General features: G+C 52.7%; 2 protein-coding genes across 2 annotated transcripts; one reads left to right on the forward strand and one right to left on the reverse strand.

Annotated features, from left to right (window-relative positions):
- Positions 1 to 10: 10 nt before the first annotated feature.
- Positions 11 to 3,649, reverse strand: SMAC4_07377 (uncharacterized protein). The gene is made up of 2 exons (XM_003347954.3): positions 772 to 3,649; positions 11 to 708 (listed from the first exon to the last, which is right to left on the reverse strand). The coding sequence occupies exons 1-2, from the start codon at positions 3,608 to 3,610 to the stop codon at positions 371 to 373; spliced, it is 3,177 nt and encodes a 1,058-aa protein (XP_003348002.2). The 5' UTR covers positions 3,611 to 3,649; the 3' UTR covers positions 11 to 370.
- Positions 3,650 to 5,241: 1,592 nt separating this feature from the next.
- SMAC4_07378 (uncharacterized protein) lies at positions 5,242 to 10,997 on the forward strand. The gene is made up of 4 exons (XM_003347955.2): positions 5,242 to 6,070; positions 6,133 to 7,035; positions 7,108 to 10,450; positions 10,530 to 10,997. The coding sequence occupies exons 1-4, from the start codon at positions 5,419 to 5,421 to the stop codon at positions 10,987 to 10,989; spliced, it is 5,358 nt and encodes a 1,785-aa protein (XP_003348003.1). The 5' UTR covers positions 5,242 to 5,418; the 3' UTR covers positions 10,990 to 10,997.
- Positions 10,998 to 20,894: the final 9,897 nt, after the last annotated feature.

The following is a 20,894-nucleotide window of genomic DNA, read 5'->3' on the forward strand; positions in this document are numbered from 1 at the left end:
ACATGTTCTTTTTCATTTAGCAAAGCCCCAGTGTCATATAACCATCTAGTAACCTGCCTCACTGGGGGTCATCAGTACAAGTTACAGTTACAAAAATAAAAGGTTTTCCATCCAGGTTGGATGGAGACAAGGAACTTTCTCATACATATATCATTATCACCCAGTCAGCAACGCAGAAACTAGATAGATGAGACGAGTGCGTGCGGGCGGTATTGGATATCACTTCTTTTTATTTATCCCATTTTCCCATCCATCCATCCATCCATTCATCCATTCATCCATGCCAGCAAGAAAGTAATTACTAGATCCGCTTATATGTCACAACCACGCCACGTCACGTCCCCGTCCGCTGTCCATCCAGGCTTATGTCTTATGTCCTAGGACTCCTCAAGAATCCAACAACACCACCACAGTACCCGACTAAATCATCCAACCGCTTCTTTTCCCGCTCCTGCTGCTCCTTCCACTTGCCCAGCTCTTTCAAGAGGGTCTCGCTCTCCATAATCACGTCAAAGTGTAGTCTCAGGAACACGGTCATCCACGCTTGCGTGAGCTCGTAGTCTCGGCGCTGGGCGAGACGTTGAGTCATGGCGCGGATGAAGTAGAGGAGTTCGTTCTCGTCGCCACCCAGGCCGACGGATAGGGAGCGTAACTCGAGGTCGGCGGTGGAGGGGGAGAGGGATTTTAGGTGGTCGATGAAGAAGGTATCTGTTTTTGGGGTGTTAGTAACCGTCAAGAGGCAGTGAGGGGAGAGAGGGAAAAAAAACTTACAATCACCCGTCTCAGCACCTTCCAACAACTTGGCCGTAAAAGCTTGATACGTCCTCGTCGTCTCGAGCTGCGTTAGTCTCGAAATACGACTCTCCTCCTCATCCTTCTTCTCGCCCTCCGTCAGCAGCAGCGGGTTCGTCGACCCATCGCGGAGCGAAGGCAAGAAGAAGGGCGCCTTCTCGGGCGCCTTGGGTGGCTCCTTGGGCTTGTTGCGCTGCTTGATCAGGTCGATGTGCAGCAGCGTCTGCCACCTGCTCTTGGGCACCAAGCTGAGGGTGACCATGTCGGCGCTGAGCTGGTCGAGAACGGGCGCGGACATGCTGTCGTCCTCCTCCTCCTCCTCTTGCTCTTCCTCGAACGCCGCCTCGATGAGACCCTGACCGCCCTCGCCTGAGCTGGTAGGTCCGGCCGAGATCTCGGCGATGTCCTTTTCGGATATTTGTCTGGTGGGCACGTGCTTGAACAGCGTCCTGTTAGTCCAGATGTGCACGCCCAGCTCGCCCTCGGTGGCGCCGGCGAGGTACTCGCCCGTGTTGGAGAAGGCAATGGCGGTGCAGGCTTTTTCGAGCCTAAAAGCGTCGATGAGGTGGGCCGTGGGCAGGTCCCAGACGCGGACGACGCGGTCCTGCGAGGCGGCCACGATCCACCGCCCGTCGTTGGAGAAGGTGAAGTCGTTGATGGTGTTGCGGCAGCCCCAGAACTCTCTGATGGTCTGCTTGGTCTCAATGTCGACGACGCGGATTGAGTGGTCGTCGCACGCGAACGCGATCAGGTCGTTGCCCGCGTGGTAGCGGCAGCCCGTGATCTGCACCATAGGCGCCCAGTCGATCTCGTCGACGAGGTTGCCCGTGACGAAGTCCCAGAACTTGACGGTGCCGTCGAGAGAGCACGAGATGACGAACCGGTTTAGCGGGTCGACCACGATGCCTGTTACGGACTTGGTGTGCTTGCCCGAGCCGGGGGCAAAGGAGGTCTTGGAGGAGGCGCGCTTCTCGAGCTGGCTCACCTGGTCGAGCGCCTTGAGTTGCTGCATCTTCAACTGGCGCATCTGTGCGGGAGTAAGTCGGGAGGGGAAGCGTTGCTTGTGGCGGCCGGACTGGAGGTTGAACATGTCTAAGCTACCACCAACGGAACCGACAAGGGCGAAACTGCCGCAGGGGCTGATAGCCACGGTAGAAACGTTCGCGCCATCGCCAGTCTTGAAGGCCCATCTACCGGCACGCTTGCGACCCCAGAACCAGGTGCGAGCCCAGGGGTCGTCTTTGTGAGCTGTTACTACACTTTCCCAGCCGGTCATCGCAGCAAGCTCGGACTTGGTCGGCTTGCTCTTGTCGTTGCCCTTATCCCAGATAACTTGCCTGCCTGGCATAGCGCCCATACCGCCATCACGGTTGAGCGAGGAGGCGATGCATGTGATTTCGGGAGCCTTGAGGTCGTCCAAGGTTGTAGACGGGCCGTGGCCGCCGAGGGCGGTGTTGGCAAGAATACCAACCTTCTTGGCCTTCTTGCGAAGAGCACCCTGACTGAGCTCGGAGCTCTGGCCATCGCGGCGCAAACTCCAGCCCCATAGACTCCGGTCCTTGCCACCACTGAGTAGCCACTTGTTGCCAGCTTCGGCACCATCGAAATCGGTTGGCAAGAATTGCAGGCAGTTGACGGGGGCAGCGTGGCCGCTGCGCATGTGAAGGATACGGGGAACGGGCGAGAAGGGCGATTCGTCGAAGATCCAGGACTTGAGCGAGTTGTCCAAACCACTGGTCATGATAACGGGCTGTCCCGGGAGGAACTCGACCTTGCTGATACCTCCGCGCACAGTCTTGTCGGTGTGTGATGGCGGGTTATGTGCGCTCCGGAGCACACCCATCACTCTGCCGCCCTTGTTGAGATCCCAGAATGTAACATCTCCACCAATGCTTGTTGCAGTAGCCATAACACCGTCCTTTGTGCCATCTTGACCAGCACCCATACCGTCGGTTCGGAAGGAGATGCTCGTAACGGGAGCGTGTTCGGATCCAGCCATAAATTTGAGGGAGGACTTGTCGGTAAGGACGTTGTGGATAACGAGGGGGCCGTTCGAGTATGCGATGGCGAGCAGCGAAAGGGCCGGAGTAGGCTCCATGCAGGTGACGGAGCCGGCGTCCGGAGAGGGCGGAAGGATGGTGTAGATGAGCTTGCCGGTGCTGACGTTCCAGATCTCTACCCAACCGTCCTTGCGACCGACGAAGATCTTGTTGAGGAAGGTAGGCATGTTGATGACGCCACCGGTAAGCTCGTTGTCGCCCTTCTTGGCGGCGACGGAAAAGATGGTCGTGTAGTGTTCGAGGGTGGCCGACTTCCATACTTCGAGGCGGGTTTGGGCGCATGCGACAATCCAGGAACCGAAGATAAGGATCTGCTTGATGGGCTGGTCGAGGTCGGCGGGGAGTTCGAGCTCAACTACCTTCTTGCCGCGCTGGAAGGCCCAGATACCTTGGGGCTCGCCATTTTGAGGGTTGCCCCAAGCGGCGTATACCTTCTCCTTCCAAGCATGTGTCGCGGTGATGTCGGCGGGGGTCTGAGGGCGGGTAACGAAGACGAGGTTGAGACCTCTCTTTAGGTCGTAGGTCTGGAGAGAGCGGCCGACCGAGGTGGTGATCTGAAACGTAGTCTTGCCGAGGGGAATGGAGGTGAAGGGAACGCCTGTTGGAGAGACCAAGCCTACAGTTCTGAAGGGAGCAAAGATGGAGGAACCCTTCTTCTTCTGAGGACCCTTGGCCTTGACGACAGAGGCATTGAGCTTCTGCCGTTTTGTGGAGGTGATTTCGCGATCGGAATGCGGCATGATGTCGTCGCGTGGCATGTGCTGCCAACTACTAACGATGTCTTGCTTGTTCGCGAATGCCTTGTGAACCCTTGAAAGTCGCAGTCGAAGTTTTCGATATGATAGCCTTGTCGCGGTGGACCAGAAATTTTCAGCCACAGTTTGGGGTCAGTTGGGGCAGGCAAAGTGTATGCACTGTGTGATTGGCCTGCCTTGCGGCGTGGGGTAAGATAAAAGCTAAGCGCATGTGGAGCAGCCGTATACTTGGGACCCACAGAGCTTAAATGTGGCACTGTGTATTGCGATCCCGGCCACACTGCCTTTGCTGCTTTTATGGGGATTAGGTTGCTGTTCTCCATCATCCCGTCTTTGACCTTCAGTTGCGACGGAGTTCTTTATGCTTAACATCCAGTGTCATCTTATGAATTGACCATCTCGGGTGTTCCTGTTTGAGTTTAAAACCTGACTGGATATTCTATGAACTTTCTTCCAGTGTTGAGCAGGAAAGGGAATCGAAGACTGGAGGCACCTTACGCCATTGGATGTTCAACACATGCACTGTCCCTGGACCGAATTGGTGTGCATTTTGCATCTGAGGTTCTTCTCGAATTTGACTCTTCTCCCTCATGGCCGAGTTTCAAAGTCGATCATAAAAGTCTTGCCCAACTTATACCTTGAAGTTATTGGCTTCCGATACACAGCATAGACATTCTATACATACTTCGGTTGCAAGACTTAGGTACTATTGCGTAGCAGTCTTTGAACCCCGCAATCTGCCCCGCCAACTGGACACAGCTCAGGCTTGTGAAACAAATGGAGCACAGCACTGCACCACCGTCCCTTGTCAGCTTCAGTTGTCACTTGTCACGCAGCTTGGGAATGCTGGCAGCCTGGCACGCAGGCGTCATCCCGTCCTACCGCGTCCGTCCACACACCAACACCATCGAGTTCGCAATGACACCCACCTTCGGCTTCCCTTTCACGGCTCATTCACCGCTGTCCTTGATGTCTGTAAAGGTTATTTTGCGCCAGAATAACAGGGTTGATAATACATAGTTTTTGACACCATGATGGGTATGTCAAGTCCCAATGGATACTCAGACTCTCAGTATGCATACGGCCCATCTCCAGAGAGGTTCTGTCCTATGGAATGTCTACCCGAGGTAAAGTACTACTGTATGTATTCTATCCGCCCCATAGGGTTGGAGTCTTGGTAGCATTGTTGGGTCCGTTAACGGAAATCGCCCTCGTGCCTTTTCCTCCTCTACTTTTTTTTATTCTTTCTTTGAGCCAGCCCCGCGCAGACAACTTGGACCCCTTGCCTTTCAAAGTTGCGCTACCTTACTCTCGGTCCCTCCTCGTGTCGCCACAACACTACTATCTATCCACCTTTGTCTTGTTGTGTACCAATGGGTATCGCAACGATTACATGTCGTGCTTATTAGCTGTGTTTGGATGACAGCTTAGCACTTTTGGCTACGTAGATCAATCTATCTGGGACAAAAGAAAAGGGAAAAAAAGATCAAAGGTAGGTTGACAACCCCCCTTCCTCTTTATCATCGACCATCGACTGTGGTTGTCAATTGCTTGGAACCTTCAAAACCATTGGGCCCCAATCTAACTTCTTTTTGCTTTCTTTTTTTTTCTTTGGGGAGCGGTCTAGTCTAGACCTCCGCCAAATAAGAAGTGCAGTTCCCAGTTTTTTTTTCCCAACCGCAACGACGCCCAACATCAAATCCATTGGTCGCGATTACCTTAGCATATTCTAATCGACCACCACGACAGCCACCGTTATCACCGACGACATATAAGTCGATAGGCTGCTCCTGCAGCTTCCCGCCGCAGCCATGGAAGCACACCTTGAACCCGATTCCCTTCAAGTAGCGGATCGTCCTACCGTCGATACGTCTGAAGCTTCCTCTTTCACCCATCCGGATCAAGACCCCAACATTCCTGTCGCAACACACGAAGCAGAAACCGGCAGCCTAGACCTGCCTGTCAGAGAAACTGAAGACATGGCGGGTGCACCTTCCTCGAGCATCGCAGTCCCCGGCTCCATCCCCATCAACAATGGCAGCGGCAGTGGCAGCGGCAATGGCCATGGCAGCCAGAGTGGACGGGGTAAAACCAGACGATCCGCCTCACATTCACTCTCTCACAGCATAGCTTCATCCTTTGCGAATAGTATTGCCAGCCGCAAGAGCAGACACGTCGAACCGGGCACTATCGAAGTCAATGTTGATGCCAATCTATCTCAGCCCCCGCCCGTTCAGTTGCCACAACAGAAACCTTCGCTCTCGCACAGCCGCCGCGAATCGTCCAACTCGTTCCGCTCCTTCATCTCGGACGCCTGGAGCGACGCAAACAATAGTCAGGGATACTCGGACTTGGGAGGTGGAGCACATGTACCCGGCAGCTTTGGCAGCGCCTCCGCGGTTCCACCCTTGTTTTCTCCCCGAGATTTTACATTTGCCGCCGGCGATAACGGCCAGAATCAAGGTAAGACTCACATCCATTCCGGCTCCACTACCGCCGTCACTAATGGAAATCCGGTTCTACAGCTATCATTGAAGACTCGGAAACTCCTCGTCTACGTGCCGGGACCGGTAACACGAACGGCAACGCCCCTGTTTCCGAAACTCCTCAACAACAACAACAACAACAACGCCAACTCCCCGATCCCGCTCTGCAAAATTCCATTACTACCCCAACCCAACGCGAATACCCCTACCACTCTCGCCGCCGAAACTCGTCCTTCTTTGGCTCCGAGTACAGCCAAGCAGACAGCAACAAGCGAAAGAGTATCTCGTCCATGTACTCTTTGGCCTCGGCCCGTGGTGTTCCCAGTTCTGAAAACGGCAGCAACAGTGGCGCCACCGGCCCTGCCCGAGTGGTAACCGGCTTCATGTCTTCCTCCGCGCCCTCCAAATCGGGAGTCATCCCGCCCGCCAGCACCGCCCAGGCCGCAGAAGCCAGCGTCTCGACAACCACTGTTACGACCGGCAGCCAAGGTGCACCGGGCACCCACCAGCTGTCGCCACGGGAATCGCATGCTCAACAGATAGGCGATATGCTCAAGAATGGTCAGAGTAGGGGAAACCATCACCATACTTCGCAGGCTCACGGCCACGGTGTTCCAGCTCCTGTCAACACTGCTGTTGCTAACGGCGCAACACCTACACCGCGAGCGGTGCCACCCAGGTCCAGGAGCAGAGCGAAGCGCAGATTCAGTGGTAGTACCGCTGCCAGCGGAGGTCAGAGTCCTAATGGTGAAAGAGTGGTATCAGGCCATGAACATAGGGTTCCAAAGGAGGAGCACAAGCCTGCCCCGTACGGTGTCATTGGCGTGTGTGCTTTGGACGTGAAGGCGAGAAGCAAGCCCAGCAGAAACATCCTGAATCGACTAATTCAGAACGGCGAATTTGATGTTTGCGTTTTTGGAGACAAAGTTATTCTTGATGAAGGTACGTATCCCATAAGCCATCCCTCCATGTATATGGATGAAAGCAATTGCTAACAGTTTGGCCGCAATGCAGAGGTCGAAAACTGGCCCATGTGCGACTATCTAATCTCGTTTTATTCTGACGGCTTCCCCCTTGAAAAGGCCATCGCTTACGTCAAGGCCCGCAAGCCCTTCTGCGTCAACGATGTCCCTATGCAAAAGATACTCTGGGACCGCCGCCTCTGCCTTCGCCTTTTGGATCGTATCGGTGTCCCCACCCCTCAGCGCATAGAAGTGAACCGGGACGGTGGCCCTCCTCTTTTGACTCCCGACATCTGCAAGCTCATCAAGGACGTCAGCGGGGTACCTTTTGAGCCGACTAATACGGATCCAGAGCACGCCAAGAAGGTCGCGCCGCGCAAGATCGAGCTGCTCGAAGACGGCGACGTTCTCTCTGTCGACGGAACGCTGATCAAGAAGCCGTTTGTCGAAAAGCCCACGAGCGGTGAAGACCATAATATCATTATCTACTTCCCTTCGTACGCCGGTGGTGGTGCGAGGAAGCTTTTCCGCAAGATCGGCAACAAGAGCAGTGAATATGTGGAGGACCTCAACGTGCCCAGGTGCATCACTCAGCCCGATGAGAGTTTCATCTACGAAAAGTTTATGCAGGTTGATAACGCCGAGGACGTCAAGGCGTACACCGTTGGGCCAACGTACTGCCACGCCGAGACTCGCAAGTCCCCCGTTGTGGATGGTGTCGTGCGCAGAAATACGCACGGAAAGGAGGTCCGTTATGTCACAGCCTTGAGCGACGAGGAAAAGGATATTGCGGCCAAAATCAGCACAGCATTCGGGCAATGCGTTTGCGGTTTTGACTTCTTGCGTGCGGGAGGCAAGAGCTATGTCATTGACGTGAATGGCTGGAGCTTCGTCAAAGACAATGAGGATTACTACAACCAGTGCGCCAAAATTCTCAGGGAAATGTTTCTCAAGGAGAAGCAGCGCAGGGGTGGAATGACTCCGCCGTGCCCGTCGCCCGCCATTTCTGAAGTGACGGATCCTCTTGCGGCTCGCGCAGCCCTCATGCACAAGGAGAAGGAACTTGCAGCATTGACAGCAACCCAGCGCAAGGCGAGCTTGGACAAGCAGAGATCGGATACCAGGCAACATGATGCGCCGCCGCACGTCAAATCAGAAACCTCGATTGCCTCTAAGTTGTCAACCAAACAGAGCAGCCCGCGCACCAGCCAATACGGAGAAAGTGCGCCGCCCACGGCGCCATCGACGCTACCCACTACTCCTTCGCTCGCTAGTATCGCCATTGCCGAACAGGAGCATGAACATGAGCAAGAGGAAACGCCGCCACCGCCTCCTCCCAAGCCTAGCTGGAAGCTCAAGGGTGTGGTGTCTGTCATTCGCCATGCTGATCGTACGCCGAAGCAAAAGTATAAGTTTACGTTCCACACAGATCCCTTCATTCAGCTTCTCAAGGGACACCAAGAGGAAGTGCTCCTTATTGGTGAGCCGGCCCTCGCAAGCGTGCTTGATGCTGTTGATGTGGCCCTGAAGGCTGGGATCGAAGACCCCGTCAAGCTGAGATCACTCCGCAACGTCCTTGTGAAGAAGGGCGGATGGGCTGGTACCAAGGTCCAGATCAAGCCAATGTTTAGGAAGAAAGACAAGCCCAAGAAGGAAGACAAAGGCAAGGAGAGCGTAAAGGTTGACGAAGAGGTCAAGGAGGATGCTGCTCCTGGTGAAGGCGACATAGTCGACAAGGACGGTGAGGCCAAGCCTCGTAGGCCAGCCAAGAGGCACGATTCCTTGTCAGGCGTCACCATGTCCAAGTTCACTGCTGCTGAGGAGAGCTTGGTGTTGGATAAACTTCAGCTCATTGTGAAGTGGGGCGGTGAGCCGACACACTCCGCCCGCTACCAGGCACAGGAACTCGGTGAGAGCATGCGTAGTGATCTTGGCCTCATGAACCGTGAAGTCCTGGAGGAGGTCCACGTCTTTAGCAGCAGTGAGCGTCGTGTCGTCACTAGCGCCCAGATCTGGGCGGCTAGCTTCTGCAAGAAGAAGGAATTGCCTGCGGATTTTATCACCATCCGTAAGGACCTTCTTGACGACTCAAACGCCGCCAAGGACGAGATGGATAAGGTGAAGAAGAAGCTGAAGGGTCTTTTGCGGAAGGGAAATGAGCGGCCGCCCCAGTTCGCCTGGCCTGAAAACATGCCTGAGCCGTCTGAAGTGCAGACGCGCGTGGTTCAGCTCATGAACTTCCACCGCAAGGTCATGCAACACAACTATGCCAAGCTCTACAGCGGTGCTGTGAATTCTCTCAACGCGATCAACAACCCTAGTATGGAGAAGATCAGTGAGACTTCCGGCTCGTCGCTGTCATCACTTGGCTCATCGCAGGTGAACGCGGTGAACAGCATCCAAGCCAGATGGTGCTGCGGTGAGGACGCTGAGCTGTTCAAGGAGCGTTGGGAGAAGCTCTTCATCGAGTTCTGCGACGGCGAAAAGGTTGACCCTAGCAAGATTTCGGAACTTTACGATACCATGAAGTTCGATGCCCTACACAATCGTCAGTTCCTCGAATGGGTCTTTACTCCACCGAAGACTATGCTTGAGGAGGACTACGGAATCCTGGCTCCCCCTAATGGAGGCAAGGATGCAAAGTCACCGTCCCCTGTGTCGAGCACCGATAATGAAACTCCCAGGCATTCTGAGAGCGGGACGTCATTGGCAGAGAAGATTGATTCGAAGACTGTCAAGCGTATCTTCCGCAGGCGGTCGTTCTTGCACGGGTTCAGACCTGGGCCAGGTCCGGAATCCGAGCTCCCGGAGAGGTACTTCCACCTTCACAGAGGCAATAGCCAAACCAAGGCCAAGACAGATGCTCGCTTTGAGCCTTTGCGGGAGCTGTACCAGCTAGCCAAGGTCCTCTTTGACTTCATTTGCCCGCAAGAGTATGGTATTTCGGATAGCGAAAAGCTTGAAATTGGACTCTTGACCTCCCTCCCCCTGTTGAAGGAGATTGTTAAGGACCTCGAAGAAATGCAGGCTTCAGATGAAGCCAAGTCCTTCATCTACTTCACCAAGGAGTCGCACATCTACACTTTGCTGAACTGCATTCTGGAGGGCGGCCTCGAGACCAAGATCAAGCGAGCCACCATCCCTGAGCTCGACTACCTCTCGCAGATCTCTTTCGAGCTGTACGAAATGCCTGCCGACCCGCCAACCGATGCAGAGGCTACTGCTGCCTTCAACTACAGCATCAAGATCACCATCAGCCCTGGCTGCCACGTCTTTGACCCGCTGGATGTTCAGCTTGATAGCAAGCATTGCATTGGCTGCGCCCCGCGCAGGAGCTTGACGGCTCATGCGGACTGGATGAAGGTTATTGAGACGTTGAGGGCGAAGTTCCACCAGTAAGTTATCCACCCACCTGAACTTGATGTATCATACCTACAGCTGCGAGGACTATTACTGACACACATTCTCCTCCAGAGTGAAACTGCCCAAGACCTTCTTGGCGGTCAACCTGTCCGATGCCTTCACTTTCCAAGAGAAGCCACAGGGCGGCGACGAGGCCATCGAGGCCGAACCCGAACCCGAGGCGACACCTGAGGCGAAGCCAGCGAAGGAGGGAGAGCCAGAAGCGGCTAAGCCTGATGACGCCGAGGCCAACGTCGCTCTTGATACCGCCGATGCTGCGACTGTTGATGACGCAGCAACGGACGAGCAGTCCGATGTCCTCGAGATTAAGATTCCCGGGGATAAGCGTGCCCATGCCGTTGAAGCTGATGACGATGGTACCGTTGAATCCGCCGCAGTATCAGACACGCTAGAAGAAGCTGGAGTATCACCGCTGCCAGAATTGGAAGCGGCACCACCAATGTCTGCTGTTGCGCCTACCACAACGGAGCAGCAGGAAAAGTCGAAGGAGGAGCCTGAGAATAAGGCTTAATTACGAGGACACCCCTAACTAGGAGGTTACTCCCATCGGCAATATCCGCAATCCATAACTCGTTCATCATAAAACGCTCCTCATTCATTGCACATTTGTACCTTTGATGTATACATACCTTGCATTGTCTTTGCCGTTTGTCCAGGTTATCTTCGCTGTCTATACCCTTACAATCCCACGGCCTTGGGGTTGTTTCGCCCTCCGCCACCTTCCTGGCTGTTATGATATGATCTTCCTGGACCGGGCCGACTGTTGCTTGGTGGTGGCTGCTGCAACGGCGTTACGCAAGCCCAACACAAAGCCGGAGATTGTAACCCAAGACGATCAGTTTTTGATGTCTGGATGGTGGACGGGCGGATGTCTGGCTCGCTGTTACTTACCTTATGTGCATCATCTATAAATGCAGGAGAGTAGCTGCAGTCACGATAACATGTGATAACCTCCAAGTCATTGTGGTTACACGAAGATTGGGTGTCGGGATAAGCAGCGTCGGAGGTTTCTCCTGTATATTGTTTGGTTTGGTTTGGTTTGGTTTGATTTGGTTTGGTGAAGGGATCAAAGACAAGACGAAGTACGTACATCACTGTAAGAAAAAGCGAAATTCCGGTATATCGTTTAGCGAACAAACGCACATACATCCCTACCAACCTACATAGTCAGACATGGACTGAATGGCATCGGTTCTACTTGTCTTACTGTGATTTTATTGCCTTTCTTACCTTTTTGCATTCTTGTTCTTGTTGCTGATATGATAAAACTACTTGTGTACTGCGTTGTTTAGATCACTGCAGCTCCTGGTTGTCGATATACAGGCACAGCGAGCGAGCGATGGCATCCTGTTACGATGATCATAATGGAGGCATTGCTGATGAGTATCTTGTACTGCATCGGTAGTACTTTTATGCACGCTCAAAGAAAATCGAAGACACACAGCTCATTGCCCCTGGTTAGAGTAAAGATCTTTATGGAAATTTGATAATGCTCATTCTTTTTTCAAAAGAAGAAAAAAAAAAAAAGAAGAAGAAAAAAAAAGAATTCCCTCCTTCCTTCCTTCCTTCCTTCCTTCCTTCATTGCTCACGGCCCCTGTCTAGCTGTTCATCTGGGAAGTGACTAAATCTCAAACATCGACTCTTCAGTCCCCCCACTCTCTAAAGCCGAAACATTTTTATTTTTGCGAAGGGAAGGCACGACCTCTCTGTAGGAAAAAAAAAAACCAAAAAAAAAACCCGGGAAATTTGCACAATGGCCAAGGTACATAGGTAGCTGAGTCTCAACATAAGGTGTTTTGTTTCTTTTCCTGTCGTTTGTTCGTAGCTTTCTTGTTGTATTTCTTCTCCGGCCGCTCTTTTTTCCTCTGTCTCCTTCTTCCACCGGTTTTTTTTTTCCCTTCACTTTCTGCCTTCTTTCCTTTCTTTCCCTTCCCTTTCTTTACCTACGTACGCCATGCGTCCCATTTTCTTCTCCCCGTTCCATATTCCCATACCTCCCTTCATTTTTTTTTTTTTTTTTTTCTTCGCCTCCAGTTCTATCACTCTATTCCACCAACCAAACCCGCATTATATTACTTTCTGACCTGTTCGTGTGCCGAACGAATGATGCTTGTACGAGCCGATGGACGGAAACAAATGCCATCAATTGTTGAAGATACATCAGTACTATACCATAGGAGAGAGGGGGGTGGGGTTTGAACATCAGTTGTCAACCGACGGGCGAGAAATGAGGGGATAATTTTGCCAAGAGCCAAGACTGTATATACAAGATATTCCCCCTCCATCATGCCTATCTAACGCGGGGGGAACAGCCACTTCTTTGTACGTGACACGGAAATTGTTTAGCGACGATACTGTAACACTTCATTGGTCCCAAAAGTGAACTTGGGTTTCGTTATTTATAGGTCAAGGAAAGACATAGATGGACGAAGAAGAGAAGTATAAGTGCAAATGGGGTCCTACACAACGCTGACATGGGATTGATACCTGTATGCTTCCAACTTGCTGGCCGAATGTATCTGCCCTGGAAGCCCAGTTCTCCTACATCATCCAATCCAGTCTTCAAGAAGCCTATAGAGGAAAAAATGTAGACAGATTGTATTTGAGTCTCAACAGGCGTGTGAGACACTTGAATATGGATGGATACAAACGTGTTTGGACAAGATGGGAAGATAACAGTTTTCTTCAGAGTTTTTGCTTCTTCGAACCACTTCCCATAAAACCCGTTTCTCAAGGCTAGGATTGTCCCTGAATATGCCCAGGTAAAGACTAAGCGAAGGAATCAGGGCGTCCGACATAGGATTGGAATACGGTGACACAACCATGGATGGACGGAAGGTGAGTCGACTACGTTCGATACGTATGCTTCTGCGTTCGTTTGTAGTCGCGCGAGTAACATTTCATCTTTATAGGGTGGTGGTTTGAGTGGTACGACGAGCGGTTGACACGGGTGGGGCGGTTTAGAAAGGTGGTATAGAACCATGGAAATCTGACAGGTAGTACCTTGATACATGCCAAACATCACTTTCTTCGAAGTGGTGGTGGTGGTGATGGTGTGGTGCAGTTAGGCGTGAAGGTGTGGTAGTATTCCAAACTGTTGAAAAAGTAGAGATCTCTCAAATATGATTAGTCACATCAAGCGTGTGTGACAAGAGTTGATCCTACCGGCGAGTGGTTCCGACGTTGCAAAACACCTTCATTTCTCTTCGCTTCAGTTACATAGAAAGAAAAAGTGAAATGAAACACTGAGAGGGCAGAAGCGTAGGCGAAGCAGTAAAGGCACAATAACCCGGAGTTCAATTGCGTTGGGAAGCTCTATAGGTGGTTGAAAAGGCCCGAAAGGGGTTATGAGATGGATTGGAACCACGGAAATGGAAGAAATTGATACTGTTCACCGCTTGACTGAAAATATGTGATGAGCTCGAAATCTCTGTGATATATCCTTGCATATGTGTACCACCGGTCTTTCGGGAGAAATACCAACTGAATGAAGCAAACGCTTGTGCTTCTTTCGTAGGCATGATGCCTTCCGAGCGTACAAATCATAAGGTTCCTGTGCGCTCCCGTGCACTGCGAGCCATGCGGGTGGTTTCTGTGACCGTCGAGCCGGCCGATCTCGTGAAAATACGGGTAGCTGTGTTTTCACCTTCACTGAAGCATATCCTATACCGTACGACCTGTGCCTTTGAAGAAAGCAAACTGAGTACCCCACGCCAAGGGCACTAATACTGATGATGTTTGACGATCTTCCCAACAGCTTTTTGAGGGTGGATTCATGGTCTTGTGAGCTTCAAAAGCTGACAAGTAAATTTACCCCTTCTGATTAAGAAAAGCTTTGTGGCGTCGACGTTGGGTAAAACGGATGGGCGCAGTGGATCACCGCTAAGGAGGTAAAGGAAAAGGGCATGAGGAAGGGCATCAATTTCCAACGGTTCGGATGGACGGGTAGAAAGGTAAGGGAAATGAAGAGAGGGAAGAAGTGTAGAGTCTGAACCTATGAAACGACATACTGGTACAACAAGAACAGGATTGAGGTGGTTGAGAATTGTCGAGCCTGCTATAGTTCTTCGGATGTTACAACTGAGTCCCAGATGGAGGAAGCATGAGCGGCACCCCAATTAGAAGCACTTGCTTTGAGGGCATTTCCAGACGGGTCATAGGCTTACGAGCCGAAACCCCCTTGGCCTACCAAGTATGGAATACCTTGAAGAGGTTTAAATGCTGCATAAAGCAAGGACGCATAAAGTCACTAACATCAGGATATCGGGAAATGGCACCGTTCTCCCTGTTGGCGTATTCCCGAAATGGAGACTGCATGAGCAGGTCAGTTACACACACTTAGAAAGGACGAGCTGTGAGGGTGCACAATGTTATTCATAGTTGGTGAGCTGCTCTTGGAAAAGCTCACCAAGCATACAAACATACACCGGACCTTTTTAGTCTGGAAGCAAGTTGCGGTAGAAGCTCAGTGCCCTAGATTTGGCGGTGTATTGGAAGGGTGAATGGAAACTCGCCGAAATATTTCGAGACGTCCTTTGGGTGCGAGGTAGTGGACTTCCCCGCCATTACGAGATGGCGTTCATCACTGTGCAACGGGTTGGCGTGACGTCGGGTACCGGCATATGAGGCTAAGGGACATCTTAGACGACGTACCAGATCTTCGCGGCATTAGGTGGCTTCAAACCTCATAATATGATGGGTTTGGCCAGTTTCCTATCCTGATATTGATGTTCGGAAGGTTTGGATTACCGGAAACGATAAATACTGGCTGAATAGGCCCAGGGTTCTATGGTCACAGCGTCATGCTCTAGGAGCAATAACTGTTGCCTGCGAAGTGACAAGAACTGTAAGTTCCAGGCTCAATGATACCAAACGCGTAGTAGTACCTGACGTGATGGGGTTGCAGACTTCCGACTCACCAATTCGAGGGAAGATGTCCAGTTTGAGCGGCCTACATACACACTGTAGGTGTATGGTGGGTTTGCATGCAATCCGGGTGCCTTTGAACGTCGAATGCGAGATCTTGGTGGACTGGGGCCCATTTATATCACAGCTCTTACGAACAGGGGCAATGACGATGACAGGCGCCAGGTGGTAGCTAAATTTCAGATAGCCTGCAACCACGGCTCCGGCGCTCTAAATCATACGATACACATTGATTAACGTGGATGCTTGGTAGCGTTAGCCCAGCCTGCCCATTTATACAGACACTCAATCCATGAATCGTGACACTCGACGGCCAAGTGGGCACATCCACAGCCCAATATCCCTTTGCACACGGCCTTGTAGTCGTGCGGTCACTGCGAAGCCTAGGTGAGCTCGCTAGGCTAGGTAGGACGCATAAATCATACCCACTGTGTGCGAATCTAGGCGAAGCGCGTGAGACTGAAGTCAGCAGAACGGGTCGGAATCTTGCCAATTGGCTGGACTCCGGTGCGGCAGAAAGTCGAGCTTATACTGGTTGCCAGGCTGCCGGTGTCCGGTGGCCGACGATGATCGACTGAACGGCACGCCCATCTGCAAACCGCCGTATCGGCAACGGCAGACACGTTTTGTGGTTTCTTGTTCCGTGCTAAGAGACTGAGCCCGTGTTCGAATGAGGTCATGTACAAACCCGCTCTCGGATTCGCTACTCTTGGTCTAACCGACGATGAAGCTGCAGGTGGTGGTAGCCAGGCTCTCTCGCCGTAATGATGCCGTGGGCCTTCATTTCGTCAGAGGGACGTGCGACGCCGTTGGAGCGATCTTAAAAGGCATCTGACAGATTATCCTGTTAGTTCTCAGTCGCAGCAAGCTGGGGGAGTGCCAAAAGGAGTCATGGTGCCGAACGGGGAGAACCATGTGGCTACAGCGTAGCGCCGTTTCCAGTACCACCCTTGGACTATAGTGTAGTGTACAGTGACGAACACAGCCACTATAACGGAGTCGCAATGTTCGGTCGATGTGCAACCGGCGAAGCACGGGCTCCATGGGTCGGAAATGGTTCAGCGGACTCTTTATCTCTGGCATGGCTGCGATGCCTTGGAAGGATGAGGCGACATACGTAAGGGAGCTCGCCCCCGAGGCCCCTCGAGCCCTTGTGCGAACGGACCGAAAGCTACTGCGCGTGGAAGCTTTCGTGGAATAAAGGCCTGTTCCATCAACCCTTGGAGCGTCATGGCTGCCCTGACAAGTGTTAGCGAAGGGCGCTAGAAGCTTTTCAGAAGATTCTGCACCAAGGGGTAATCTCGGCGGTTACCCTACCCTTGCTAGGCTAGCATCGTACCGTGGTATTCTAGAACCACGGGCCATGGTGCCCATACCTAGCCACCCACGCATATATATCTCCCATGCCCATCTGGGGTGTCACGGTCGAGCGGAAGGCTGAAGGGGCTGGTCCAAACGTGCTGTGGTGTACCATTATGGAACATCAGGTAGATAAAGCAACATGGACATATCAACGTCATGCTCGAGGTGATGGTGATGGCAGAGTGCAGAGCTGGATGCCCCACCACATGCCTCGGGTAAGATGAGCAGTCGCCTTGGTAAGCTTCCTCCGGGTCCTCATTTAGGAGGAGTCGCATTGTGCACATGGCGTCACACACCATGATAGATGGTAGCGCGTATCAAGCCTGGTTCTTCGGAGCAGTCGCGTCGGGCCGATGCTGACATGATCTGAAGATCCATTGTGGCTGTTGCTGACGGTTCGAGTGACGTTCCAGGTTCGAAGCGTGGTCGCATTCTGACCCTGATGGCGCAGGCGTCGGCGGCGGGGTTGACCGTTGAGATCGTGATCTAGAAAGCCAGGGGCAGCACGTGCCGTGGTTGGGATTTGGTGGGATAAGGACCTGTTAACGGCGGAGGTCGTGATGCGAGATGAAAGTTGATGAAGAGATTTCGGTTTGAAGCTCCCGCCATTGAGTGCAGTGACGGCGGAGATGAAGAAGCGTCGAGGGGGTCCATCTTGCCCCTGCCATGTTAGATATTTTGAGAAGGAGACTCCAGACCAAGGGAAGGACCCAGCTCCGATGACGGGCCGTTCTCACTCTACTTAGAATGCAGGGAAGCATTGCGTCCGCGGCTTCCCTTGATTACCTAGGTCGAAACAACAGGACAAAATTTCATTAAAGCCAGGCACAGACACGTGCATAATCTGAAGCAGCGATTAGATAGTGGATCCAGCAGAAGGAAATGAAAACGACAGGAACAAGAACATGGAAGGAACACGCCGAGTTCTGGTGCTTTTCCGAGTTGGGCCTAGCGGAGCAGGAGGCACCTGCGGCACCTGCCCTTTACGTCGTCGCCTCACGACTTGCACAGGAGTGACAGAATCCTTCTTGCCTGCTAGAACGGGTGAGCTCAGACTGCAGTGAGTGTGTGCTGGTGATCGTCCGGTGTTCCAGCTGGAAGTGGGAAGGAGTGACGGAGAAGCTGCTAGTACAGTGTAAGACAGATCATCCACCGTCGACCGAGGGCAACTGAGCGAAGGTCACTGCTCAGAACTCCCGTCCTCCTTCCCATGGGAAGACTTTACCACCTTGAAATGCTTTCTCAGACTCCGAGCATCTCTTTTGGGAATCACCGCCGTGGTTTGTCACGGGGATCCAAGACATTCCGGCAAGGCGAGCCAGCCACTGTGCAGTGGTCCACCACACAAGCACCATATCGTCATGGTCGTTTCACCCGGCTCCTCTCCCAAGTCTACCGTCAACAGGATCCAAGCGCTGTTGCCGGGCAGTCTACCACCTCACGATTTCGATTCCATCGTGATGGTGGCCTCTACGGGCCGAGTGGCAGAGCCAAGAGAAGAGAAGATCATCGAGTGACTCTTCACGCTTCTGGGCACACCATCCTCCCAGGTCGAAATCCGACTGGCCACCACAGACCACCTGCAGTGGGCACATCCCATAAACCATCCCCCGACCCTACGATGATGGATTGGTGAATTGGTGGATGTTAGACCCCAAGGTTAGTGCATATTGCTCTTTACCCGCTGTCTTGACCCCCATCGAGTGCCGCTGGGTGTTGGCATTGGACCTTTCTCGGCTGAAGACTCCCGTCTACTTCATCCACCCCCTTCACACCGACCCCCTGTCGAACCCGTCAAAGCAAAGGAGACGGCGTCCCAGCTTGTTCATATGGAGATGTAACATGCTCGACTTCACCGCCGGCCAACTGCCTCATCCAGCTGTCGTCTGCTCCAGTGGCCGGCCGGAGATATCGAAGCAGGGAGCTGGGATATCCTTAGAATGTTCAAGGGCTATCTGGTACAACGTCGCTCCAGAGACGTCGTGTCGCCTGCCGTGTCGTCAAACTGCCACCAAAGTGTTTCCAAGGCTGATTGTCGGGTTTCCATCCAAGACATCCCCTCCGTTTGCCAGGTGAAAACCGGATGAACCTATGAGCCCCCCTTCCTTCCCCAGTCGTCTGGCTACTCGATGGCTGCTAATACCTTGTTCTCTCGGGCTCTTGTACTTTCCCAGCTCTCTAGGAAAGCGTCAGTGTCTCTGGATGATAGGTCAACTGTTGGGTATTCCATCCTGTCTCGGTTCCCAGACCTGTCTCTCAAGACCACGGCGGAAGGGGACGGACGGAACCAAGGTTGACGGCTAATCCACCGCGATAAGTCGGTTTGTTATACCCCGGATAGCCCCAAGATACTCAAGCGCAACCCCATAAGAGCCATGATCCTGTCAAGGGACACAATTCAGGAAGCCTTGAGACGGCATAAGGACAGGGTTCCCCCGTCAACAAAACCACAAAAGGTGCAGTGTTCAATCCGGTCCGGTTGAAGTGGTTTGGCAGTCTTGTTGCCGTCGGGAATGCTCAGCTGTCTCCGACTTGGCTGATATGTCGCCAGCCCTTTCCAACGTCGCGTCAAATATGGCTAGTGTCGATTTAGATGCCGAGGCCAACCGTAGGTGGTTGTTTGGCTTCCATGGATCCGTCTCGTTGTTGTCGTCGTCCTCAATCACACGAGGGAATGGATGTGATGATCGAGAAACAGACAACACAGTGACGGGAAAGCATGGAAAGACATTTGCCAAACACCCCACTCCTGAGCTGGGGGCCATATGAATGGGGCCCGAGCTGGGGCCTGCATCGAGTCCTAACCCTGCACCGCAAGTGCCGTAACGGTACATGGGAATCGCCAAGAGATGCCACATGCAACACCGATTCGAGATGCCTCCAGCACCTTGTCCAGTTGTACCCCAACTTCCTAGCTCCCTCAAGCCACCTGAAGACAGTGCATGTACCCGGTACCAGATGTACTTGACAGGGCCAAGATACGTACCTGTCCTTTACATAACAAGCACCCTCCGGACTAGGGGTACGCTAGAGCAGCATCCAGTGGAGCTGGACAATCTGCTAGGAACTGGAACTCGTGGGGCCGGCTGGTTCATGTCAACTGAGTCCTTTTCCATGTTATCACTCTGCTGTTTTTCACCCGTATGGCCTGCCCCGGTTTCCGGCTTTTGACGTATGGAAGACCAGGGCCCGGGCATCTGTGGTTCCAGTCCAGTTATACGCACCTGGCTAGTGGGAAGAGAACATGGCGGGACCTTCTCTGCAGGTATGGAACAAGCAGGGACATGCCGGCAACTACCCACTTGGGCCTACTACTCTGAGGTCAGTGGTTTTAACTTTTGAGGCCGGCCAATCTACCTCCCCATCCCCATTTCCCGGGCCCGTGTAATACCTATGGAACGGTAACGGACGGACCAAGGACCCCTTCCTCTCGGGTTCGGAAACGACGCTTCGTTATGCCGCTGGGTTCCAGCTTTTACTACCTTTAGATTTGATGGGTCACTGTGTCGAGCTACCGGCTTTTATAGAGGCATGCTCGACTCTCCAACGGCTAGAAACACATGGACAAAGATCGGACCCATCTATCTCCGTTTACTTCAATTCGATACCCGTCAAGGAACCTGAGCTCCACGTCTTACAAACACCGGCCGTTGCCCTTCACCAAACAGTCCGCTACTTCAACTTGTCTTCAACTCCAGCCTTGCCTGCCTCGGTTGCGAATCTATATCTAGCCTGTGTCCTCCCTTCCATCCCACTTTCTGAGTCTAGGTTCAGCAGTGACTGCCCAGCCATTCAACAATCTTTCACGTCTCATTTCGACTTCACTTGAACTCACCGAGCTACGCCCACCTTGCTTATTGTCCCAGCAAGACAGCTATTAGTCGCTGTACCACATAACTAGGTAAGATTGATCTCGGGAGGTCCCGTAACCGGGAAGCCCCATACTACTTAATACCCCAACAGGCTGGCCCTGGCTTTCCTCTGATTCTAACGTCCTATCATAGTGCATCACCTTTCAGAAAATACTCCCAAGATACCGCTGAAGCCCACGGCATCAGCACCAACAGCTTTATCTGCGCATCGAATTTTCGAAATCCATTTTCGGCAACCAACCAGGTGGCTTTAAT

This window comes from Sordaria macrospora, chromosome 3 (genome assembly GCF_033870435.1).
Source record: "Sordaria macrospora chromosome 3, complete sequence".
Taxonomy (NCBI): domain Eukaryota; kingdom Fungi; phylum Ascomycota; class Sordariomycetes; order Sordariales; family Sordariaceae; genus Sordaria; species Sordaria macrospora.